The sequence below is a fragment of the Heliangelus exortis genome, chromosome 2 (assembly GCF_036169615.1).
Source record: "Heliangelus exortis chromosome 2, bHelExo1.hap1, whole genome shotgun sequence".
NCBI lineage: Eukaryota > Metazoa > Chordata > Aves > Apodiformes > Trochilidae > Heliangelus > Heliangelus exortis.
Genome location: NC_092423.1, coordinates 65749697 through 65776820, shown reverse-complemented (window position 1 = coordinate 65776820; position 27124 = coordinate 65749697). Strand labels below are relative to the sequence as shown.

Below are 27124 nucleotides of genomic sequence, written 5' to 3'. Positions count from 1 at the left end.
GAGCTTCCTGGTTGAATTGTGCATGTCTGCACACACACACATATGTGATTTTCTCCAGGAGGGGACACCAGCTGAAGCTGTGTTTCAACCTAGGAAAGGTAGTTCAGCCAGAGGGCCTAACCTGCAGGAAACATTGGAACATAGCGGCATCCAAGCCACAATCCCCAGAAGGCAACCCCACAAGTTTTAGGAATAAAGCTGCCTTCGTTCGTGGCAGTTAAGCTGTGCATAGACATGCACCATTCTTTGCACATTAAAATCAGTGTGTCCATGGAAAAGTCATGGCTTGCTAAAAAAAAAAAAAAAAAAAAAAGAAATAATAAAAAAATAAACCAACCCTAATAGTTTCAGTGAAAACACATTTTCACCCTCAAGAAAAAGTTAGTGGAAAATTTTCAGCTGCTCCTAATTGCATGCAGTTGTCTGTACAAGCTGGCAACTTTTAAATTTGAGTCATGTTCTGTTTGTTTCCTAAAAAGGACTGGATCATTGCTCCAAAGGGCTATGCAGCCAACTACTGTGATGGGGAGTGCTCATTCCCACTCAACGCCCACATGAATGCAACCAATCACGCCATTGTACAAACTCTGGTAAGTCTCCAGGAAGCTCAATGCCAAAGCAATAGGTGAATTTGTAAATGAGTTACCACTGCCTCAGTTGTGTTTTCTTTTTGGCTACAGGTTCATCTTATGAATCCCGATTACGTTCCCAAACCATGCTGTGCACCTACCAAGCTAAATGCCATATCTGTTCTTTATTTTGATGATAATTCTAACGTAATCTTGAAGAAATACAGGAATATGGTAGTAAGAGCTTGTGGATGTCACTGACAAACAGACTTCACACAGACTCTGTGATTCTACTTCCATGCTACCTTCCGTGCTTCCATGAACTACCTGACCTTGGAGAAAAGAATAGCTAAACCACCTTTCAGAACACCACAAACGTGCCTTGTGTGAGAAAATGGTGTGGGGAACACACACTGGGGCAGGAGCAAACTGCTGGACTTCTTACAGACTGACCCTCTGCCCTGGTAGCACTCAGCCCTGCAGGGCTGGGACACAGAGCAGCAATAAGCCCACACACACTTTATAGGGCTGGGATGGTCTTAATCTCACATAGGACCCTGGCCTTAGCAGTTGCTTGGATGTTTGCTCAAGTTTTACCAGCTGGGCACCAAACATTCAAAACACCCAAGTTTGGAAATTATTTTTTTTTTTTTTGCAAGGGGGAAGACTAGGGGAGAGACAGGGAAGCTAGAGTAAAGAAAACAGTTAGTACTTACAGACTAACTTACAGCATATATATTGTAAAAGCAATATAAAATTCCAAAGGTTAGGAATTGCCTTTTGTCTAGGACCAGTTACTATTCCTAGACTGTTAAGTCTCCTCCTGAAATCTGTCATGAAGATAAGCATCTTAAATTGTGCCAAAGCAAATGTTTCAGTTCTCTTCCCCCCAAGCACAGTTTTAAGATGCTGCAAGCATTAACATTGCTTGGCTGCACCCTGTGTTAGAAACACCAGTGTGAACTCAGACCCCAGATGGTCTTTCCAGTTCAGTACTTGACTGAGCAGTATAACTTTATACACTTGTTCTTATGCAACTTCCTTCCACTCCCCACACAGAGCTGCCTCATCTATTACCACTTGCCTGGGAAGGAAGTCGGGGCGCTTCTACAGCTGTAATTCAGATGCAAAAGTTTAGGGGCCATTCAGTCTCTAGCTGGACAATTTATTTACAGGAAGACAAAATGTCAACACATTCAATTATTTGGCCAACCTTCCCCCTTCACCTCACGCAACTAACAAACTGGTATAAAGGATACCTTCAGTGTAGCCACTGTTTGTCTAGCAGAAGCTAATAGCAAATTGTTTTGATCAATATTAAACTTGTATTAAATGCACTTACCTCTAATTCTTGCATTTAAATGGCTTCTTGTAAATACAAGCTATAATTTATTGCACTTGTCACTGTATATTCATTGTGCTGTATCATTTATAGAAAGACTGCTTTTTTTAAAAAAAAGTTTTTATTTAGAAAAAATCTCAGTGTAAACAATTGTACCACTTTGATTTTATACAAGAAACTCATGAGATTGTGCTTCACTAGAAAGTTGTTAAAAACGTGATAATAAAGGCTTCCTATAAGACAGAAGTACATACATTGATCTAATACATCTGCCAGTTCAACGCTTAGCTTTCATTGTGGCTTTCTCACTCTTACATATTTTTAGATTGAACAGAATCTGAAGTTCTAAAGAGACAGTGAAGTATCAGGAGAACAAAAGTTCGTTGGTGTTTTGCCATTTTGGTTTGTTGTTTTGTCTTTTGTTTCTTTTTTTTTTTAACAGAAACAACTTACTCCATATAATGGACCAAGAAGACAGAATCTTGACAGATTAATCAAATTAGCCTGTAGCCACCATCATTCTATGAGTTTCTGTGCACACAAAGACATCAGAATTCAGTTCTTGGTTTGATGTTGTTATTGTATCATGATCCTCTCTGCAGTATAAATTCTTTGGCTTTCAATTATGTCTAACATGGAACATCTTATGCACCAAAGAAAAGATCCATATTATAGTCCAAGGCACCACAGAGTGCACTGTTCTAGCATTAAAACTTATCAACACCTGGAAAAAGGTTAAGGCTCAGTAAGAGAGGGGAACTAATTTACACTACTGTAGAACAGCTGAAAAGGAAAAAAAAAATTAAACATTGTACTACTTGTTGTTCTTCAAGTTCTCTGAATAAAGAGCAGGTCAGCACAAAGTCTGGATTTAGGCAAGGGTAGGAAACGTCATCAGCTCTGAAGCCTAATTTGTTATTTAATATTAACAGAGCAGTTTTAATAGTGCCTGTCCACTTTGGCTCTGTGTAAGTAGAGCATAGTTACTCCCCAGGAGCTGGACGGAAGCAGCCTACAAGAAAAAATCCACCTGACACAAGTACACTATAGCATCAGTAATGTTCAGGCACATATTCCAGTACCATCACTTTCATTATGGCTGGGACCTCCCACGCTGAGAGGATTAACAGGAAACAACCAGCTCAGGGTGGTCTGGTATCTTCCAAAGGTATGTGTGTTTTCAACATCCCATGACTTTCCATTTCTTAACTAGCAGCTATATTAAGACAAATTTGGTTTAAATACAGTTGTAGAGGCAAAAGTGACTCAAACACAGCTATAGCTTTTACCTTTCTCGTAATAAGTGGGCAGTCTGTAAGGAGTACTTTTTAACCAAATCTACCCTGAAGACAAAAATATACTACAGGTGTTGTTAGGCTGGTTTTCTTAATGTATTTTAGTCTCAAAGGAAACCATTTACACTTCACTGAGGGAATGCAGAAATGCAGTAATACTACTGATGCTGAAAATGTTCCCAATTTGCACAGCAGCTATTTGTCAGTTTTCCTTCACGCACAGAGCAGAGTGTCTTTAACACACACACAGAGGGAAGATACCAATGTTCAGTACATTCAATTTCCTAAAAACAAACCAAAAAACGCCCCAACTTCCCCCCCCACTTCCCCCTGGCTATTTGAAAATTAGCAATGACTGAAATCCCTCAGCTACTGTCCAAAGACAGCCAGGGATGGAGCATCCAGACTTTCATTACAATTCATCCCTTGCTTGACGCAAGACGAAGCTGTGGAGTGATTCAAGGTCTCTTGTTCCATTGTGCTCACTGACTTTCTTTCCACCTCGGAAAAGCAGAAGTGTAGGATAACCACGTACCTTCAAAAGAAACACACAAACACACACACAAAAAAATCTTGTTACTAATGTCCTGACTTTGTATCTTTCACTTGTAGTTACCTGACTCTGAAAAAACACCAAGCCCCTCTAAAGCAGTAAGTCGTTAATTAAAAAAAAAGAAAGCAAACAATAAGCACCACACCAGAACTCCCAGTGTCAACCTGCAGTTCCTCAGCACTTGTAAGTACATGGTATAATACATGTTCTTCCATCAGCACCTGGGAATGGCAGCTCTAGCTTTGTCTTCAGCTGTCTGCCTACCACCACCAAAAGACATCTTTTATTTCTAGAAGAGAACTTTGAATCAGCCACCTCAAGAGCTCTCTGGTGCTTTCACAGGGAAAGCTTCTTAAATTAGGGACTTAATCAGCTTTATCCAACAATACAAGTGGCTGAGTCTGAACAAACAGTCCAGGAAAGATACGGTGCCAGCAGGTGCTGTTCTGAACTATCTCTGTTTGGCTACTGGAGAACAGAGATGAACTGTCACCAGGAACCCCCAATGCAACAGCTGGTTCAGCTGCAGGCTGGAGCCTTTAACATTTGGTACACAACACTATCCTGTTCATTTCAGATCTTTCACACTTACAGAAAATCTGTTGCAGACGTTACGTTCTACAGTGCAGTCTACTTCTGCTATTTTGACATCAGTCAAACCTGGAAATTGCTCTTTGGCAAGGTTCTCCCAAGTTGGAGCCAAATTCTTACAGTGACCACACCTAGAAACAAAAGAGAGAGATTTGTTTAGCAGATATACCTTCCAGTTTATCTCTACTGTCTCACTGCAATAGCTGTAAGTTTAACTAGCTGCCTTTCCTATCCCCTAATGATTTAGCCCTCCAGCACCCTTCCACTATTATGTCAGTAAATGAACTACGAAAAATGAGTGATTTTATGCAAGTTATGCACTGAAGTAGTTTCTGGCCTTTGTTAGTCTCATCTGGAATGGTATCCTGGATGTCAGTGCAGTAATGTTTTAAGTTAAAGAGGAATACAAACCCAAAGAAAGATGAGCACAGAGACCATTTAAATGAAAAAACCCCAACTGCTTAGAACCAGCCATGTTTTGAGAAAGGCATAGTACAAGTTAAGTCTTTGGGTAGTATATAATTATGCTGAAGCTATATAGCCCAAGTTTAATTATTTAAATGAGATTTTAATTTCTCTACTAAATTTATTCTAGTTCCTAATGGCCTCCTTGTCTTTAACACACTTTCTCATTAAAGATACTATGAAGTTTAGCCACTACCACTGTGCCTTCAGATAGCTCCACAATGGAATTGTTTGATAGTCAATAAGCTTCACTTAGCAAATGGAAAATAATATAAAAATCAGGTCCTTCTCTAATTTGCATTAGAGAATGATTCCAGTTATATCATCAACAATACCAAAAGGCCTACATCTGTTTTATTGCCTTATGCCTTTAGAGTAACATGAGAATGTGGTCCACAAAGTACACACACTGACACACCAGTGTCAGGAGAGAAAATGATACTGTAACATGGCAGGAACTATAGTAAGGTATTATTTTGTTTATATTTTGAACTTGGCTTAGCCCAAGTTCATAACTTGAACTTCTCACTGCTTTCAAGAAGAATTCCCAAAGCACTTTAGACTTTAAAGCTGTATTGCTCATTCTATTCTAACCCAGCTGCACCTTAATTGGGTTATTAAAACAGCCCCATAATTGCCTCAAGGCTGGATCAGGGCATTTACAAAAATAATGAAAGATGTCTCTGCAAGAGTTTTCTTAATACAAGCCAGTGTATATTTAAACCACCTTGTTAATACACAGAGACAGTATAAAAGGATTTCTGACCATCCACAGAAACTACTAGAACAGGATGATTTTATGCTTACTATGCAACTTTACTATAGTATTTATCCAAAACTAACTGAAAGAAAGACCTAGCAAGCAACATAATAGTGTTTGCTGAGCCTTGCATAAGTTAATTCCCTTGGAGGAGAAAAGGTCACTCATATGAAGAGCACTACAAGTGCATACATAAGCCTAACTTTCAGAGCTAAAACTAGGATACCAGCTACATAAAGAGAGGAAGTATGTTCTTAAATGGTGGCTTTCTGAATGGTGCAGCCAGAGAGAACACACTGGTTTAAGAACTTGACTCAGCATTCTGAATCGCTACTTCTCAGCCTGCCATCCGACACTGATCAGATCTGTGAGATCCAACAGCATCCCGCAAGACTCAGGAGATAAGAGGATGGTTAAAGTTACTTTTACAAAAAGTTAATTTTAAAACAAGAATTTTTTTATCTCAAGCTTTAGCAGAAAAAGTTGCTCAGATAACTGAATGCCCATGTATGCTAACAAGTCCTGGTTCAGGTATCAGAGCAGAAGCTGCTTGGTGCACAGTTATAAACTATATTTACCAGCCAGTTCTGCTAGTGGTGTAATAGCAGCACAGGCACACTCTGCATTTCAGTTGCTCTTAGGGCACAGAAAGGATAAAGGGAGTGAAGAAAGACCAGTAAACATGAAGGGGTTTGAGTGTATGGTCAGGGTGTTTCTTAACAGAGCAGTGGCAGATACTTGCCTACATCCAAAAGCAGAGCTTTGAGATGGAAGAGCACACAGAAGTGGCCCTCAAGCACCACAGCATGCTGCAGTAAAAAGGGTGACAACACTGGAAAAGACTGCATCATTGAGATTACACAAAATGAAATTTTCCCTGGTACTTCTTGCCTAAAATAAGAAACACATTCATGCCTACTGTCCAAGTTAAGCTGCAATATTTTGATACTCCTGAGCACATTTAAATATGGGATGTTTTTCCTTTTGTTGCTTTCTAATGGTGACCTTTTACCACCACAAACAAAACATCTTTTTATATTCTATTGTTCTGTGATTTTGCAATACTGAGGTCTTACCCCAGTGTGGGTTTCAGCATGTGCTGGACGTGCCAGTAATGGCAGATGCCAGGTAAGACATTACTTTCTTTTTCCCCCACTGCTTCCCACTGGGTGTCTACACCTACACCATCTGCATCAAACATTTCTACCTTGAGTCATTGTTAAGAATATTTTACGTGGAATATACTCTTAAGAACATCATCTCAAAATTGTCTCTTGTGCAAATTAATTTTTTGTCAGTTATCTGAAGAGTAATAGTCAATTATCCATAGTTCTACAGTCTGTACCAATTTCCAAGTGCACAAAGGCTTCCAAGAGAGGTTGGTTGTGGCAAGGCAGAGCCCAAAGGTCAGCATGGTCTCCCTTCTCAACGCTGGTGATACACTCCTCTCACTTCACCCTAATCAAGAGATAAGAGCATGCCAAGCCTGCAAAGAAGTCTTCACTCTCCTTGTTCCCTAGCATTACTTGGAGGCTGACACAGTAAAAGCTTCTCTGTCAGCCTTGCCACAGAGCAGAATCCTAAGAAAGCTAAAAGAGACTGAGCTTTTTTTGCTGGAACTCTTACTAACACACACATTTAATTCATGTTTTAGATCCAGACAACAAAACAGAGTAGTACACACAACTCAAAGATCTACAGCAACTAATGTGCTGACAGCTCAGACCAGCAATAAACCTGAACAACAACAGGTGTGAACTTCTTACCATGGGGCATAGAATTTAATAAAGGTGATCCCCCTAGCAATGGTTGCATCAAAGTCCTTTTCAGACAGAGAGAGCACTGCAGCCTGTTTAAAAACAAAACAAAACAAACAAAACTTTGGCCAAACCAGCTTTTAGCTACCTGAAAAAGAAAACTCAAACTGTGAAAGATATTATTATTGATAGTATAAACATGAGTAGCAGCAGCAAACCTCACTTTAACCTCTCAGCTGCTTTCCTCCTCTAGAAAGATGCAGAGAAATTCACTTTTCACACAGAACCTCATTCATAATTGGAGAAACAAAAGATCCTGGTTTTCAGGGGATTTGCCTGTATCCAACTTTTTAGTTGTTGGAAAAAATCACCTTCACTTCAATCCACTGTCATGCAAAGGTTTCAAGGAACAAGCCTGAGAGGAGTTGGCTTAAAGCACATAATGGCCATCTGAAAGCTTAATGAGGTATTTAAGGCATACTAACGATGTCTTGACAGCTGTTCTCCCTCTGCTATATCCTGGCATTACATTCATAGAAAAAGCTGTTACCAGAAACATCTATGTGTTTCTCAAGAGGACATCATAACACCACACCAGCATGGGAGTAATGTGAGGATAGCACATTGCTTGCATAGTCTCTCCTCCATTTTTTGAGTGAGACCCTTAAGAGGGATTAAAAATTAATAAACAAATCTCAAGCCTATAAGGGCTTCAAATTCAAATGACAGCAACATAAAAATAAGTGTAAAAACTCACAGTACTACCTATTCTACTTTAAGCCCAGTGAGTTTTTTATGAAATGAAGCCAAATATAAACTAGAAATTACAAATTAAAGGTACTGGATAAACATTTCTGTAAGTAACTGGTAGCTGATGAAATTATTTCATCAAGCTGAAGTGTTATTGCCTCTAAATAACTATTTAGAAATTAGAAATTATACACATTATTACATAATTACAAATAATTAAAGGAAGAAAAAAATGAATAGCAAATACTTATTTTTACATCCCAAATTTTCTAAATGGATATCTAAAACAGATGTTTCAAGCACCACTTACAATCTGATATACCAGATCTGAAAATCCCATAAACAATGTCCTCCCCATGATCCACATTTTAAAGATCTGCAGATTACTATCAGAATAGCAGCGTAAACTATATAACCACAAAAATAAGTTTAGTAACAGTTCATTTAGCTTGTTTTCTTCAGAAAATACAGCTTATGCAATCACACATCTGAGCAGCTGCTGGTCACTCTACCTTACTCCATCTGGATCATTTCTGAGAAGCATTAGTGATGTCTGGCAAGAAAGGAGTCTTAATAGACATAGAAATACAGCTTCTGTGAAAAGGCTGGCAAGTACTTGGCTTTAACAAACAGGGGAATCCCCACAGGAGTTCAACATCAGGACATACATTTGGAATGGGAACCGATGGTTTCTGTTGCTCATGCTACCAGCTGTTGGCTGCTGATGGTAAATGCAGTCAGTGCTTGCTGGCTACATGGGCTATCCCCTTGTCTCAAGTCATGAAAACAAAACCAGAACGAAGGTGTTCTGAAGCTGAGCAGCCAAGAAATGGTGACATCCAAAGCTGCCATTTAAAGCTGCAAAGACAAAAGTTGAGCCCTGCACTGTGTCTACTGTAATGTGGCGAAATAATCCTCCCACAGTCATTTGCTGTTTGTATGTGTGCTGGTGCATGCAAGGCACAAGTGGGAATTTGCATCACATTTGGTTTCTGTTATTTCTATGGAAATGGAAAAACAACTGATTAGTTTCTGCGTTGTACTAATACCAGCTTGTTTGGATCTGCCCTCCAAAAAAATAAATAAACTGAGGAGTATGAAAATTGCAAATCTATGCTGTCTATAATGATTAGTAAGTCACTCTATGCAAGATGAGTAATGCTGCTGGAAAAGTCAACCAGGAAAGGTAATGTTCTCCTGTGAGAAGCTGTATATAAACAGTATTCATATTAGTAATATTGAAAAAATAGTAATATGCTTTTCAATTACATAAGTCCATTCGACATCATAAGGGTGTGTAAATCACCACCCCATATTATCTAGGCAGAAATGTGTTTTCTACATTTGTTGAAAAAGCGTGGTTGAAAACCACCCCGAATTTCTCAACTTCAACAATTTTAAAACCAGCTACAAGAAAAATGGCAGGTGAAATGCCAGTGATTAAAAAAAACAGAAAACTAAATGACATGAAGTACAACTATGCAAAGGTGATAAAGTTATGCCTGCGGATTGCTTAGCAATATTCATAACACCCTACAACCAGGATTAGAATATGCCTCACATCTTGAAGAGTCTTCTTGACACAAGACACATTGCCTTGCCACCTTTAGATCAGTCTTCACAATGTCTGCTTGTTTGTTGCTTCTGCAAACAGTCTAGAAGTACAGGACTCTGGCTTTTTTTAGGGACTTAGCAGAGTGCACCATACATCTGAGTTCAAGTGAGAATCTTGCAAGAAACATTCATCTCCATAGTGATAAAATACACTGTCATACAGAGCAAGGTGCCAGCAGTTCCACAGACCAAAAAAAGACAACATTGATGCTACACTAGTTAAGCATCTTATTGCAACCATAACAAAGGAGCTAGATTTTTTTTCTTCTTTTCCAATTAATCCAGTTAGTAAAAATATCACTAGGGTTCATGATCTGATTCCACTCATTAATTACTAAAAAAATAACCAGGAAAGTTTTTCGTATAGTTTACATCTAGAAACTGTCAAGCTATCAGAGAGAGAAACAGATGAAAGACTCAGAGAGGCTGCTGAAACAGTTTGAACACTTCTAACATCCTTGCAGAGTGCTGGAGCACTTACCTCAACATGGGCGGGTTCTGCGGGTGGCTGCAGGGGTTCACCAGATTTATCTGCTGATGGCTCTTTCTCAGAGCTCTGTAGCTGGGAATCCACATATTCCTTTAAGGAATCCAAGTCCCTTTTCCCTTTGTACTGGTCACCCTACAATAATCAAATAGTTTGTGGAAGTGTGTGTATGCAGTTAATCAAGCAAATAAATGATTATCAGCAAAACGTAAGATTGCCAAGTGTAAGCACATTCATAATAAATATTACTATCTAGTCATTAAACTTCTCATGGTATTCTATTCACTCTGTATCTTCAGTATTAACCATAGATTCTTCCGTACCAAAAGGGAACAATGTAAAATTTCCTTTAAATGAAAGGTATTTTAGAAATGTAGAAGCAAATTTTACAAACTTTTCTACTTCAATGTTCCCCTCTCACTCTACCCAATATTTTTAAGTTTTTATTTTTCTGAACCTAAAGCTACAGCAAGGAACAACAAAATACCCAACGTTTCTGGGTGGTGTTCTGTGTTACCCTGAGAGCTCTGTCCAGTGTTTTGACAGGGTTGAAAGGCTGACTTTAGTGCCACCTGAACAACACAATTGCTCCTCTAGCTCACACACTTGTCACACACCTTTGGAAAACCCACAGAGTAAGGCAATGCTCCCTGGCAATGCTCTCAAGCAAGAGTCACTAAACTGGCCTAAGTAGCAAAACTTACATCTCAAACACCAGATGTTCAAAAAGGAAGATGCAAGAAGAATGAGGCAAAAACTCCCAACTCCCTCAAACTTAGGGGGTAAGAGCTGAAAGGGGAGTCCTAGGTTCTCTGCTTGCAGATCTATTTTTAATATCCATTTAATATATTTAATTTATCTTAATAGTGTGAAATGTATGATAAGTAACACTGATTTAGAATATGCTAATTTGCTGCTGTTCATGTACGTTTCTAATAAATGTTTTAATTAGTCATAACTTCAGAATATTTTTTGAACTGCTACAAGGAAAAATTTCAGCTGGGCACACAAGTCTCACTCAGTGTCATACAAGGTGAATTGCATCACTCAGCAGACAGGCATCACTTAGAGGTGAGAACTTTCTGATACAACCTGTGAAAATTATATGAGCTTTAATTATTTCCATTTCATCTATGTTTTCCTGCTCCATAGGAGATAAGGTATTAAGCTCAAGTATACTTAGAATTCTCTTGCACAGTAGCATAACTGGAGATACTTCTTAGGAGATTTATACACATGACACTAGTTATTTGCAGAGCACAAAGTACAAACTGCTTTAACTTTTGTATGTGGATCCCTCTTCCTGAAGGTATGATACCTCTTCCAGTACTATACTGAACCTCCAACTTCCTTTTGTCTTAGACTTTCCTGTGTGGCCACTTGATCTTTCTTCCATGGAATGAAAACATAGTCCAAGTATTATAAAAAAAAAAAAAAAAAGGTCTGATCTTTTGCTGAGCTTGCAGACTCACCTTTTCACCATTCCTAAACCAGAGGAGTGTTGGATAGCCACGAACTTGGGTTTCAGAGCAGACTTCAGAATGCTGGGTACAGTCAACCTACATTTGGAAAAAAAAATAAAATAAACCATTCAGTGCATAAAATAAACATACAAGCATCATAAAATCTAAAAAAAAATATACAGGAGCAAGCAATACATGGCTTGGCAAAACTCAGTACCAAGTACTATCTTGAGATGATTAAGTCTGCCTTCCAAACAGTGGGATGGTTGTATAATTAGGAAGCTACGTGTGTGTGCCAGATTTTTAGGAAGAATTGTGGAGTAGAGATAGAAGGACATAGTAATAGTTACAAAGAACAATGAAGACAAAATCAAATATTTCAATTAAGTACTTGGTGTTCTCAGTGAATAAAATCACTCCAAGGACAATTAAAACACAAAATGCTAACGTGAGAGAGATTTAAAGTTAAGATATATTGGCTTCTCCATTTTTTAATAAGACAGCTCTAAAGACTTTAGAAGACATGTCAACAGCTAGCAAATTAACTTTATTTCAAGAGAAGTTACAACTGCTTAGCAACATTCAATATGTCATAGACCAATCTGTAAAGTTATTAGTTTATAATCTTTTTTGAGACGGAGAAAAAAAGATAAGCATTTGAGCCTTTGCTCGACACAGCATTTGAATTTTGAATTTTACATTAGAAACCCTTTGCTACAGATCACTGACAATCAATTCTGAAGATTAAACAGCATCCTGCCAGCAGATATCATTGCAGTTAAAACACTATTCCTCCAGACTACATGAATACCATGGTTCATCCTTCTTAGAAACAGTTGTGTTTCCTGTTTATTCCCACACTTGCAATCTGAACCAAGACATGTTTCAAACAATTTCACAAGGCATAGAGTTAAACAAATTGCCTAGGCATGCAGACAACTCTTAGTAGCTTTATTAAATAGAAACTGTCAGAAATAGTGACTGCAAACATGACAGACAACTGAATAGAACAATTCTTTATTTCCCTCTGTGTATCAGAGAATGGTAACCAAGAAGATATTTAAACTAAGCAAAGATTTTATCAGGCAGGTTCCCAAAAAGTAAACCAGCTGATGCAAGGTTTGTCAGAGTCATCATCGAAGGAGCAATAGCCTCTGATATTTTCTTCTCAGAGGAAATCTTTAAATCCACCAGGTCTCAAAATTATGTTATATATGTCTTCTCCAAAGTCCAACTATGCTGACCTGCTCTGTATATCTATAGTGCACCTGAATTAGCAGATTTTCAAAAGCATTAAAAATAAAAATAATGAAAAATAAAAAGAAATCAAGCTCATCACCCCTGGTAGCAGCTGAAAGTGCTATAAGGGCAGGGGAGATAAGGTTTTTGTCTCTCTGCAGGCCTGACAACACTGCTAACTGTTGTGCAGTACTTCAGAACAGTGGAAACACTCTGAAAGCTTAAGGTAAGTTGAGCCCAGTCAGTTTTCCACCATTGGCAAATACTGAGGGATTCACACCATGAGCCACTTGGGCTTAGGTATGGGTCAGCAAATAAAGCCAGTAACTGCAATTGCCAGACCACCTCCATACCTCTGCACAGAAGTCAGTCCACGTACAAGTAACAAGCTCCCATGGTAAATACACCACAGAACCTGGTTATCAACCCTAAGGGAAATAGTAAAGCAGGACAAGATATCAGTTTTTATTGTGGAAGAGCCCCTGAAACCTTTAAAAGTTCTATGGGGGTAAAGAGGGGGAAAAAAAACCAACCAAGAGACAATTCATCATAAGGAGCTCTGTAGGTTTAAAGCTTGCTAAAGAATCCAGTGCTGTAAAATGCAAATTAGAAGTCATTTTCTCACTCAAAATTAATACTCAAATCTATCAAGTTCTGAAAAATGGGAAACATAATAAAAATAAATCTCAAAATACTATTTCCTGAATCTGAAGTATTAGACTCATTCCAGCTCTCTCTGAAACCCAGGGAGCTAGTTATTTTTCTAATAAGCCCTTGCTAAAATAAGGAAGTCCTGTCAGTTGTGGATGAGTGAAAAAGAAAAAAAAGAATTCAAAATTAAAACAGAAACTGCAACAGGATTTAAGAGGTGACAAACAAAATTATTGTTATTTGCAAATCACAGTCAGAAGCTGAAACACTCATTCACACAAAACATACTTTCAGACTAAGAGCACTTCACCTACCTTGCCAATCTTGACAGTTTCTGAATGTTCAAAGGCTTGAGCCAGCTGTTCCCATGTTGGGGCCAAAGCCTTGCAATGACCACACCAGGGGGCAAAGAATTTGATAAAGTGATTACCTTTCAAGTCAAAGGGAAAAAAAAAAAAAAAAAGAAAAAAAAAAGGAAAAAAAAAAAGATTTAACTAATTTGGAATTAATTTGGCTGCAATTAAAGACTAGGCACTAATCTCAGACTGCAAATTTATCATGGTATTTCCTGAGTTAAAGATAAGAAACACTGTAAATCAAAGGCCAGGACAGAATACTTCAGCAATTAGGTTTTCAGTATTGTATGCAGTCCCACAGTGTTGCCAATTTCCTTGAAAATCCAAACAGCTCCACAACCTCAAGCCAACAAATGATACACCAAAACTGATATTCTTAACCTAACACTTTTTTACAATGTCTAATTCTACCACATCAATCACTTGCCCTGTTAGAGAGTAGAAAGAACTACCAAGGAACTTGTAAACATAAATCAAAGTATTAGACTTCACCTTTAACATTTCTTAGGAAACAGAACTGCATTAAGCCACTACCTATAAATAATTTTGTTCAGCTTTCCATTCTCCTTCTTCTGCCCTGCTCTTTGTATTTTCATGTCAACTTTCAGAAAACACTGCCTTTAGTTGACTTTATAGAGTCTCTCTACTTTCTCCTACTAATGATAATCACAAACTACCAGAATATGTCATTTCCTTCAGTTAGGGTTACTATTAATTCAAGATGATGCAAGATTTTGCATACATCAAGGCAAGGCTCTGTGTATACGAAATAAAAATGAACTTAAAACATAAATTTGAAGGAAATGCCAGCAACTGGAGAAAAGCTTTTTACTAGAACCATTCACAGTAGCATGAAGACTGCTTTGGGGTTGATATTACTGGAATTAATTTCTTGTTTGAGGACTTGTCCACAAAAGGAGGTTAAAGGAAAGACATCACAGAATAACTAGGAAATGTCAACAGCAGAAGTATACTCCATCTTTCCAGTCTGCAGACAAAGATTTTCAAACTGACGGACATGCTTTGCTTTGGTTGAGTAAACTGCAAACTGAAATTTCTCATGAATGAATAAGAAGATCTACTAAAAACAGCCATTCTACACCATATAATCTGATATATTCTCCTCCCTGATAGAAAAAAAATTAAATTTCTTTTTTGCCCTAGCGTGCCAAAAGACTTTCAAGAACAAAAGTCAGTTTTACTGATGGAATTGTTAAGCCTCCTACAAAATTTAAGCACTTGATATAAATGAAGTCGTGACAGGACAACAGCTTTGTAGATGATGATAAACCTGCTCAAACATTGAATGTGACCATGACAATCTCTCCTCTATGAGTACAACAGATACACAATAAAAACTAAACCAATAAAAATATTGAAACATTTACACTTATAGTAAGTATAAATATATTTCAGACTGTAGAGTTGTTTAATACTTAGCATCTATGAAGAATTTTGATGTAATTCAGCATTAAGCCACACAGGCTGCAAAATTCAAAGTTAGCTGCACAAAATGCCCTGCCACACTTGAAATTATTTCTCATGGGCCAATGCTTATTTTAAAAAGCCTTGGTATCTGGTATCACATGGGCACAGGTAATTAATTTAAACCACCCTTTGTTTTTAGGAAAACTGATAGAGCTGGTAGGATCATTTGCTGTTACAGCACACCAAAGTTTGTATTTTAAGATTTTCCTCATTGTCTAAAAAAAAAAAAAAAAAAAAAAAAAAATCACTCCTGGCATCACTCCTGGCACTACTTTTAAAGCTTTCAGAAAAAACTGTTTTTAAAAATGGACAAACAGGTGAAGTGCTTTGCCCACATTAAATTCTAGAGGAAGGAAGCTAAACTGTATCAAATAAGGAACTTGACTGGAGTGGGATGGAGTAAGGAGGATGCAGATGGATAATATTTATCCAGAACAGCAGCCTGGGAGTAAGAACAAGACAGCACCCCGAGAAAGGGGACTTGCAAAAACACAGAGCAATTGGCAAGACTGTAACTGATCAAGGAACTCAGAGAAAGAGGCAGTTTAGTCAAACAAGCCCCACTAGCTTCTTCCATATAATTAGGGGCCTTAATTTTACTGCCTCCTGAGTGAAGTGCCCTCCTTAAATTTTCTCATGGTCTGCAATATGTAATTAAACTACTGCATTTTTACACAGTCTGCAGTTTCATCCTCTTTCACTAGGTATTACTGGAATATAAAAGAGGGAAAGAGGTACCTCAAATACTAACATTTCTGTTGCAGACTTCCCACTACTAGTGTCCTTTCAAGTGAGTAAAACTTGCCTATGATAAAAGTTTACCTTCTGCTATGTGCATCTTGAAATTGTCTGTCGAGAGTTCATACATTCCCTGCTTAGGTTCTGGGACTTTTGGTGGTTCCACATCAGACTCTGGGTCCTATTAATGAAAAATTTAACTGTTATTTGTCTTGTACAATAAATATCCAACATTTTATTCTGCTATCACATCATTCTGTCATAGTGTTGTAAACCCTCTACTCTGAAATTTTCATCTCCTAAATAACTTCCTTTTTTAGTTTGATGTAAGCATCTAATGTTTCTTAACAAACAACTACTTGATAGCAAAATGCAAAAAAGATCACCACACAGAAAGGAGATATCACAGTTACTGGAATAGCAGTGTCTTTCACCATGCTGGAGTACAGTCACAGTGCACAGTAATTGCTGTGGCATTCATCATCATCATATATTAAGATACTTAGATTACATAACAGTTCCTCCAAAGCATCACGTATCTGACACATCTGCCTTCTCAACACTTTCAGGGTCTTTAGGCTATTTAAAAATACTTAGTAAAAAAAACCCTGTTTTATCCTCCCCTAATGCCAGGAAGAAAGACCTAATAGTTCCGTGAAGGCAGCAGCAATGGGAGAAGAGCAAACACTTTATAGGTATAACTTGCAGGAAATCCATTGGCACTTCAGCAAAGTCAAGTGACTACTTTCCAAACACCAGAATTTTACTTCTAAGAACCTCTAAGTAAATTTCTTAAAATGGTTTAGTCTTTAATGTTTTATTATTCAAAACACCAGCTTTATTTAAACATAATCACATTCTAACTGTGGTTCAACAACCACCAAATCTTTATCTTGATTAGAAATGTCAACCACACATTTAATTTAGACAAGGCTTGGACCCTGTTATAGGTAAGTGCTACCCCTAAACTCAAGGGTTTTCCTTGTGATGGTGTTAGCTTAACCTTACATAAGTGGTTATTTTAAATCCTTTTTTTTAAGCTACAACATTATCAGATAGTCACAGAGCTAAAGATGGCATCCATGTTTTAAAAGGTAATAAAGCCCAACAAAAATGCTGTTTGTAACACATTATAATTAAATTGCTTTTGTTATCCTAGAAACATTAGGGCCTGCAGATTTCAACTGAACTGAGAGTAAGAATTGTATTGTAAACTGTCAAAATGCTAACCATTAAAAACTGCATAATGTAGTGTAGTTTTTAATACAGGAAACAAAGGACAGGTCACAGGATGACAGTTTTAATTACTATTCTGAATTACATGGAAACTTTTCCATACTATTATTGCCACGTGACTTCTATTCTCAGGAGAAGACTTCCTACTGGAAAATGAGACCTAACCTACAGAAATTATAGATTAGCAAGTCTAAAGAAGGGAATATTTCCTTTTCTTATTTCCATTCCACTTACGGATGGTTCCTCATTTAGTTTCTCCAACATCCATTTTTCCAGTGTCTGGAAGTCCCTAGGGCCTTGGTATTTCAGAGGTTCTTGTCCTGGCTTAAGCAGCTTTAGGCTAAGGGATCAAAATGTAGAAAAGAGTGAGGTAAAAATTTTCACACAGGAAACATTCTTGAAAAACTAACATGCTTTGCTAATCCCCAGCAATGCAGCTCTGGCTGCAGTAACAGCTCTCTTAACTATTAACATCAGCATCAGGCACCTCCGGCAACTTACAAGGGTCATGGCTAGAACTCAGGACATTTTTTCATTCCCATTTAAGCTTTTTAATGGAGATTTTTAAAACAGCACAGAGAAATACCATCTTAAAAATCAACACAACCTGCTATTGCTTCAGTCAATAAGCAAGAGCAAATAAAACATTGCAGCATTTAGTTCTAAGACTAATCACCTACTATGCCAATGAATCCTATTTCAGTTTGTCAAAAAGCATCAGTTTTGCTTTGTTCACTCCTCTCCATCACCAAGTAAAAATATCCAATGCTTATTTTCCCAGGAATTTCTTTCTCAGGTTTCGTTCCCTGACTGATCTGGGAATGCAGGACTTCTCATGTGGTATTAAACTGATCAAAAAGACACTGAAAAAAGTCAAGAGGACAAGAAGATAAGTGACTGCTTGTAGGGATTCAAGTCTTCATGATTATAACATCAAATAATTGCTATCAAAATCTTTCCATAAGCTACCTAAAAGTTTACTATTAAATATTTATGTTAAAATTGCAAATTTATTTGGAAAAGGGGCAATATTGACTTCTGACATAATCTTAAATTTTAAAGAAAATCACAGTTTCACTTACTACTGTCACCTATCGCTCATTTTGTACTGCTTTTTATTGAAATGTTTTTGTACCTCTTTTTGTTCCACCGTTGGAAACAAAAGAACATAAGAAAGTGATGAAAAAAAAATAATGCAAACACATTCAAAAAAGACAGGAGGTCCCACTGCCTTTTTCATATAATGAAGTCTTGATAATTTGGTGGCCTTTTATGATGGGGTCACAGCTTTGGGGGACAAAGGCAGAGAAAAAGACATCATCTGCCTGGACCTGTACATTCAACACCGACCCACACGACATTGTGATCTCTGAACTGGAACCATATGGATTCAATGGATGGACCACTTACTGGATAAGGAACTGGCTGGATGGTCACACCCAAGTGTTCCTCAAGGGTCAGTACTTGGACCAGCACTATTTAACATCTCTGTCAGTGACATGGACACTGGAATCAAATGCACCCTCAGCAAGTTTGCTGATAACACCAAACTGTGTGGTGAAGTCAGCACGCTGGAGGGAATGGATGCATCCAGAGGGACCTTGACAGGCTTGAGAACTGGGCTTATGCAAACTGCATGAAGTTCAGCAAGGCCAAGTGCAAAGTTCTGCATCTTGGCTGAGGCAGTCCCACATATTAATACAGGCTGGGAGGAGAAAGGATTGAGCACTGAAAGGGATGTTGGTTGTGGCATTGAGCTGTCAATGTGTGCTTGCAGCCCAGAAAGCCAACCAGGTCCTGGGCTGCATCAAAAGAAGCACATAGAGCTGGTCAAGGCAGGAGATTCTCCTCCTCTACTCTGCTCTTTTGAGACCCCATATGGAGTGTTGTGTCCAGTTCTGGAGTCCCCAGCATAAGAAGGACACAAAGGTCCTTGAACGAAACCAGAGGAGAGCCACTAAAATGATCAGTGGGCTGGAGCACCCCATCTATGAAGGCAGGCTGAGGAAGCTGGAGTTGCTCAGCCCAGAGAACAGAAGGCTCTGAGGTGACCTTATAGCAATCTTCCAGTATCTAAAGGAGGCCCACAAGAAAGCTGGAGTGTGGATTTTTGCAGGGGTGTGTGCCAAGATGACAAAGGAAAATGGTTTCAAACTTGAAGAGAGGAGACTCAGGTTAGACATTAGGAAAAAATTCTTTCCGGTGAGGGTGGTGAGACACTCGAACAGGATGCCCAAGGAAGTTGTGGCTGCCCCCTCCCTGGAAGTGTTCAAGGCCAGGTTGGATGGAGCTTTGAGCAGCCTGGTCTAATGGGAGGTGTCCCTGCCCATGCAGAGGGGTTGAAACTACATGATCTTTAAGGTCCCTTCTGACCTTAGCCATTCTATGATAAAAGGTCAAAACTTTTGGGGAGAAAAAAACTTTGTAATAAGAAGGAAACAACAAAAATGAAACAGAAGAACATCTAAAATACACCTCATGGCAATGTTTTGAAGAGTAACAAGGGGAAAAAAACACAGCTTAAAGAGTCAGCTGCATGCTCGGTTTTTTTCAAATTAGAAGTTTTTTCTAGTTCAGGTGAAAGAGTATTTTGCAGCACCAAATAATCCTGGGACAACTGCACTAATGAACGTGGCGACTTTCTCAGCCAGTTTTACTTGGAAAGGGGATGGCTTTTGATGAATGTTTGGAAAAGCAGTGTAGGGACCAGCATGTCCTGGACTTGTGACAGTCCCTTTGTGCCTGAGGAAGCCGTAAAATTTCCCCTGCTGCAGGTTTTTAAAAACAGGCTAGTTAAAAACTTAGACAGGAAGAGAATTGATGTTATGAATCACCCTTCATCTCTGCATTTCTATAACTAGCCAATGACTGCTAGTTGTACTTTTCAAGTAGCTGAAAGCAAGCACTAGTTATTCCTAGATATTAAAAAACTTTAAAGAGAGGAGAAGGGAGAAACAATTACATGTCCATTCATCTTTCTCTTATTCAAAATCTCTGCCACTCTTTGTATTTTACAAGGAACAGCACTACAGTATAATTGATTCAAATATTCAGTGGCTACCACTGCTCAATTTTGGTGATATTAAAACAGTTGTAATGTTGTTTCTTGGTATTTCTAGTGGAACCAACCCACAAACTGCCCTTAAGGACAATTCCTATTTCAATGAGGACTTTGCTATTTATAACTCTCCACTTATACTCAGCTGCATCCATCTGTGTCAGAGTGTGTGCAGCCGGTAGCGTCTGTCAAGCTCAGACTGTTGCTGGGGTCAGCAGTAACACCAGACCAAGTGACCAAAAGGAAGGAAACTGAAAAATGCAGTCTGTGAAAGGGCTACAGATGATCACATTCTCCACTTGCCCCCAACTAGGTTGAGTATTTAATAGAGCTGCTGAAACAATCGCATCCATTTCTTTCAAGAAGCTTTAAAGAAGACACAAGTGAAAAAAAAATCCCTTCGCTCCTTTTTGGCAGCTAAAAAGGGAGCGCAGTGTATCTAACCCACACCACACAGGCTGACCTCTCACAGATTTTCTAGATCATATTCTGTCTACCAAAACTAAAGTAGTAAGGCATAAATCTTTTATACAGGTTAACAGCTTTAAACTCCAAATTAACTTCTCTCAGATCAGTATAAGCAAAATTACCTAGAAAAATCCTGTACATCATCACCAATGCTATGCTGATACAATTAATTTATCATTTTTGAGCACCAAGTTCACTCAGAAATTTAAGAGAACACCTGTATACTAATTTTGAATAATTCAGTGTACTGACAAACTTGTGACAAGTTATTTTTTAAAGTACCATTACCAGAGACCAGCATTATCATACATATTGTGGCTGTATAATGTACTGTTGCTTGAGAAAGAAGTACTCTCAGTGAAAAGGACAATTCTGAACTGTATTTAAACACAGCCAAGACATAAACCAGTTTCTTTAAAAAAAAAAAAAAAAAAAAAAAAGGTAAAAAAAAAAGTAGCATGCATCACATGATACTTGGCAACACAGTAAAAAGGCTTAAGATGAACACGCTAGGTCCAAAGGGCTACAAAGAAACCCACCAAAATAGAGTTCAGAAGTTAGCTTCAACAAATTGGCAGAGGATAATGGAAAACTAAAAAAAAAAAAAAAAAAAGAAACAGGAGCAGGCATCCTTTTATACTTACGTAGGGTATCCTCGGACACCAAATTCAGAGCACATTGGAGTATCTGTAGTACAATCCACTTTAACAACATAGACCTGTGGGTTTTCCATATTGTTGTATTTATCTCCCAAATCATTCCAAGTTGGCTGGAGACGCTGACAATGTCCACACCTGTGACAGAAGGAACAGGATATTTGCTTAACAGTTGCTCACATTTAGAGGGCAATATTTGGAAAAATTGTATGCAGAATGGTCAGAGATTCTGATAAACTTAAAAATCAGTCTGCCATACTCAAGCATTACACTGCACAACAGCAAATACTATCAAGAGTTACAGGACACTGTAAACACATCTTATGCAAAAAGGGCCAAAAGATGAGAACTTCTTGATACTATCTTAATAGGCAAAAAGCCTACTGAGCACCCTCTGCACTTAAGGAGACTCTTAAGACAAGTACTCTCGGTCTACCACCTTTCTAGAAAAATGCTGCAAGTCTTTCTACCCTTAATTCTGCTCTCACATTTCAAAGTATTGCCTATTTTACCTACAGGTAACCAGATAACAGTTTCTAGTTTCTTTGTAGGGCCACCTGTGCTTCTGTGTGCCACAGGAATTGTAACTCCCAAGTCATGAAACAATCAGGACTGATTCTGAACAAAGTTCCTCAAAATCCTGCCAGACCATGCTTTGCCCCAGCAGCACACCAACTAATTTTATCTGCATATACACAGAAAAGTGGCCTCATGCAGTAGCTATAACACTGGCTCATCAGAAATAGAAAACATCTATTAATCTTCTGAATTGCTTTTCTAGTCATTCCAATCATTATAAAAATACCTTATTCCTGTACCTATGATGAAAAAGTTAAAATCTGTTCCTTAAATTTCTCTTTAATGGCTGCTTTTGTCAGACCTCCAAGACATCTAAAAATACATAATTGGATTAACAGAAAATATTCTCAACCTGACAGTATGAAAGCTGTTATTGCCCTTGGCACGACCTAGACAGGTCTCCTTTGTAAGAATTATAACACCAGTAGGACTGTAAGACAGCTGCTCCAATTTAAAACAGTTCCATTTATGCAACTGGTTTTGAGTCTTGTAGAAAAGCTACTTGGATTCATGTCTTTCCAGGTATCCTTATACCATGAAAGCAAAAAATAACCATGAGATTTACTTTAACATAAAGAACATCTTCTGTTACAATCGGTCACATTGGGTCACACAAATGAGGACAAATACAACCTCCTCTCATCCAATCTTAATCTGAATTGTCATGGGGAAGGGATACCATGTGCTATTACTAAAATTAAATATTCCTGAAGTATTTAAATTCAGAGTAAAATCCCTTCATAGTGAATTCTTCTGTGGAGCCTGAGTCAAGGGGAGGGTTTTGGATTCCCTGGTCTCTTGGCCTCGCAGATGTGAGGATTTTAAACACTGAATGAATACTGGCTGGTGTTAGAGAACAGAGCATAGAAAACTAGGTAAGGCAATCTCAAGAAGATAACCTACTGGTTTTTAAGTGCACAGCAGAGTGCCTGTTGTTCGCACAGATTGTTCATATTTAACACTGTGATTTCTGCTGTATCCAAAGTTGCCCTTTCCCTTCCTTCTTCAAGGCTATATCAGCTAAAATTGAAAAGCAGGAAAAATACTTATATGTGAATAGTAACCAACTAGTTAGTCCTGGTTTCAAAAACATTTCAGTGTTACATAGAAGAAAACAGAAGACAAGACAGTCCCTCAAATACTCTTTCTAAAATTTGCAAGGTGTAGCTGCAGAATATATATAAAAACAGAGGATAAATCAATGCCATACAACATCACATGCCTCCCCTAGCCCCACTTAGCTACCCAGTCTTTTGTTTCTACTGCTCTGCATTACATCAGTGGTGCTGGAGAAACAGCTCATTCTGCAACTGGGGATAGTGAAGACCTGCACTCCAATGAGAAGTCCTGCTCTTTCTTCCCTACCCCAGCTAGGAAGGCACAAGCATTCATAGTATCTGTTTACAAATATAAATGAAGACTCAATAGAGACTAACAAGGCCATAATAAAGATCCACTTTTCTGAAAAAAGCCCAAACCCCTGCTTCTAGTGTACCACTGACAACAGAAGGCATGCATGCAAGGATGTTATTTGTAAGTTTGTAGATTGGTTGCTCATTTTAAATTTGAGCAACCGTGTGCCACAAGCACCCGTGCCTGGAAATGATTTTGCTGTGGCATTATCTGTAGAATGCTGCTGTACTTCACACAGTGCTCATCCCACAGTCTCAGTTCTTCTTTTGTGGAAAATTGGATAGCAGAGAAGAAGGTAAAGGTAAAGGTACCTAAGGACTGTTTATATCAAAGCTGCAGCCCCTGCAGTCGCGCGAGGAACACAGACATTTTTGGAGGCCACAAGTAGAGCTTGTGCATTGCAGCTAGCAAGGGCAGCTCCACAGCAAGGTATCATATAAATAACTATCCAGTTAAAAATGTTGGTAGGCCCTGGGATACACAGGTCTGGGATAGGCAGTATGACCAGCCTTGCTCTGGATAAAAGAATCCAGCTAAGGTAAAATCCAGACAACAGCAACAAACTCTGGTCATCGAATCTGCTTCAACTCAGTGGACTTACCAAGAGACCACATATGTGGAAAACATCTGTAATGGTCAAAACAACACAATGAAACTATTTCTTTGAGATTTCCCCATACTAAGGAACCAGAGGAACCTCATTCCTCTGTAGGCAGCTGCATCTTGAGAAGATCTAGTGCTACTCAGAGAGTAACCTTCATGTGGTTCTGCCTCTTGACAAATGGAGAGTCTGATGATCAAAAACCTTAGACATCTGATGGCAAATTACTTGGAATGCTCTTCTTAGAGCTGGTAGCAATATATGAAACAAACATTGGATCTCCTGTGTATCACTGCTGCCTGGGAGAAAGGCCCTCAGCAACATTTGTTTCAAGAATATGTAAGAGAAGAGTTACACTGGCTCTGTCTAGCCCAACTTACTGGTAGCATTGATGATGCAGTATCAGCAGCATCCACAGCAGTCTGAAAAGCAATCCTATCTGATTGTTGGGTTGTTTGCTAGCCTTCTCCCTTGTAAATACACAGGAGCACAGCAAAAATACATGCCTCTGTGAGAAGCATTACAAGATTAGCACATTAACATCACCCAGGAACAGGGCAAGGCACTCTAATACAGACCCCAAGGCTGACAGGTTGCCACCTGATCCCACTGACAATAAAACCACTGGTAGATCTATGCACCTCTCTCAAGCACCTGCATGTCCAATTTATCCTTCCCTTCTCCTTGGACTCAAAACCTAGTCCTGTTGCTGTCAGGATCCAGAAGTCCACACCAAGGGTCTAGAAGTCAAGACCCAGAGATCTGGAAGAGGCTTGCTGAGGTTGAGAAGAATGTCCAGAGAAGCTGCAACAAGGATAGGAAGAGACACAGCTCCCTCAAATGAGTTAGGCTGAGACCCTCAGCCCTGAAAAGGGAACAGTGTGGTCCAAGTTTGCAAGGCCAGCACTCTCTGGATCCTGCAGCAGCCCATTTGGCACAGGGTCTCCTATGAAGGCTGTGCCAAGATAAAAGATCATCTGTTCTGAGGGATGCCTGTGAACCTGTCAGTCACGGCTTGGACAGACACAGATATTATCACATGAAAACAGAACAGAGCAGAAGCATTCCTGCTCTGCACAGGCTTTGCTTAGGCCCTGCAGCACCCTCAGGTAAAAGTCCCTCACCAGCGAGTCAGGTGTCCTCCACTCCTGTGATCTTCAAAGCACAAAGACAAGCACCTGCTTTTTCAAGCTTAACATTTCTGCATGGCATCAACAAGTTGCTGTTTATAACAGCGAGAGTAGTAGTTCCTCAGTTTTGAAAGGAAATCTTTTTCTGCTGTTAATTTCAAAGAGCACCGTGACTCTCATATGCCTAAATGGCACCATGTACCAACAGATAACTTAGGATTAAAGCATAACTTTTGCAAACTGCTCCCTTATTTTACCTAAATTTAAGAAAACTTGGAGGAAAAAGCCAAAGAAACAAAAAATAACCAACCCTTCCTACAAAACTCCCAATAACCCCTAATGAGGATCAGGAAGTCAGGAAAAAGAGTAGAGGAATAAAGGAAGAATATGAACAACTAAAGAGGCCCAGAAATGAGTGTCCTCTTGACAGCTGCAGCCTCCAGCAAAGCCCTGTTCTCCCACTCAGCCTTTCTTGTGCCAAACATACCCAATCCAGGACAAAAACCCAGTAGGCCCCTTGCAAATCTGAGAACCCTCCAGCTCTTCTACAGCAGCCTACTGGCCTGGGGGCAAGCACTATCACTGTACCGCTTTTGCTGCGAATTTATCCTTGTATTTTGTGACTGCAGGGAAAACCCAGCTTCTGCAATGGAAGTATTCGTAAGACTGAGAGGCACAGAGTAAATGACAGTCACCAAACTGCAAGCAGTGCCACACACAGAGGCCACAACCCCTTGGTCTATTCGAGGGAACGAGGTGAAACCGAGGCCGGGGAGGCACAGGGGGGGAGCCGCTAGGGATGGAGCCGTTTCCAGCCCAGCAGAACCGGGGCAACCCGTTTGCCTCCTCGCTGCCCGGACAAGCGACTTCACCCGCAGGACCCACACGAGGGGCATCGCCAGGTCCCGACGCACCCCGCTCTCCTGGGCCCTCGGCCGAGGGGGCGGACAACGAGGGCGTGAAGAAGCCCCCGACAGGGCCAGCACAGCGGCCGAGGCCCGGACCAGGCACACGCTGAGCTTCGGCTTCAGCTCCCCCTCCCAGGCCCGGCGCTCCGCGACCCCCCGGCAGCCATTTAACGCCTGTCCTCTCCCACCACCGACCCGGCCTCGGCGTTTGGGGATGAGGGCGACGCGACCCCGAGGCCTCCCCCGCCGCCGGGCCGGGCCCAGCCGCCTCCCGCCGCCACGTCAACGGGGAAAGAGGCGGCCAGCAGGGCGCCGCGCCGGGCCGGTCAGAGCCGAGCCGCGCCGGGCCGGGCCGGGTCGTGTTCCGACGCTCCGGATACCCACCACGGGGCGAAGAACATCACGAAGTGGGGGGCGGCGGCGGCGCCGTGCCGCAGCATCTCCGCGCTGTAGAGGTGCCGCCCGTGCGGGTCCGCCTCCACCGCCGGACCCGGGCCCGGCTCCGGTTCAGCTTGCCCCACCTGGACGCAGAGGACGGTGCCGAGCACGGCCATGGAAAGGAAACGCCACCAGGCCGGGCCGCCGCCGATCAGAGCCATTGCAGCGCCCAGAGAGCGAGAGGCTGAAGCCCCCGCCGGCTGCTGCCGCTCTCTCCTCCCCTCCCGCCCCGCCCCGCCCCGCCCGCCCTCCGCGTACGCCTCGCCTGGGCCGGTTCTGTCCCCCGTCTCTGCCGGACCCTCGGGCACCTCCTCACAGACATGCAGGGGGGTACCAGCCCGGTTCGTAAGGGTGCTAGACCCAAAGGGCAGGAGAGGGTCGCTATCCGTCGAGTCTCCGCTTCCCTCCCCCTGCTCAGGAGGGATGGGGACGGGCGCCGGGCGTGCTGGGGGATGCTCGAGTCGCAGCAGTACAGCAACAATTGTCAAATAATAATCGTGGTAGCAAATAATAATAATA

General features: G+C 40.2%; 2 protein-coding genes across 4 annotated transcripts in view; one reads left to right on the top strand and one right to left on the bottom strand.

Annotated features, from left to right (window-relative positions):
* Window positions 1-2157, top strand: part of BMP6 (bone morphogenetic protein 6) — a 92367-nt gene extending 90210 nt beyond the window's left edge. Inside the window, exons 6-7 of one of the 2 annotated variants that reach the window (XM_071736478.1) lie at window positions 480-590; window positions 658-2157. In XM_071736478.1, the coding sequence (XP_071592579.1) occupies window positions 480-590; window positions 658-693 (147 nt within the window). In that variant the 3' untranslated portion in view covers window positions 694-2157. The remainder of the gene's footprint in view (window positions 1-479; window positions 591-657) is intronic. The other variant, XM_071736477.1, reaches the window with a different exon arrangement.
* Window positions 2014-26827, bottom strand: TXNDC5 (thioredoxin domain containing 5). 2 transcript variants are annotated; one of them, XM_071736479.1, is made up of 10 exons: window positions 26552-26827; window positions 21525-21674; window positions 17589-17694; window positions 16203-16299; window positions 13851-13966; window positions 11656-11742; window positions 10178-10318; window positions 7342-7424; window positions 4352-4481; window positions 2014-3741 (listed from the first exon to the last, which is right to left on the bottom strand). In XM_071736479.1, exons 1-10 carry the CDS (start codon window positions 26764-26766, stop codon window positions 3619-3621), a joined length of 1248 nt encoding a protein of 415 aa, XP_071592580.1. In that variant the 5' UTR covers window positions 26767-26827; the 3' UTR covers window positions 2014-3618. The 2 variants fall into 2 exon arrangements, with proteins under 2 accessions (XP_071592580.1, XP_071592581.1); XM_071736480.1 differs by lacking the exon at window positions 26552-26827 and adding an exon at window positions 26174-26517.
* Window positions 26828-27124: the final 297 nt, after the last annotated feature.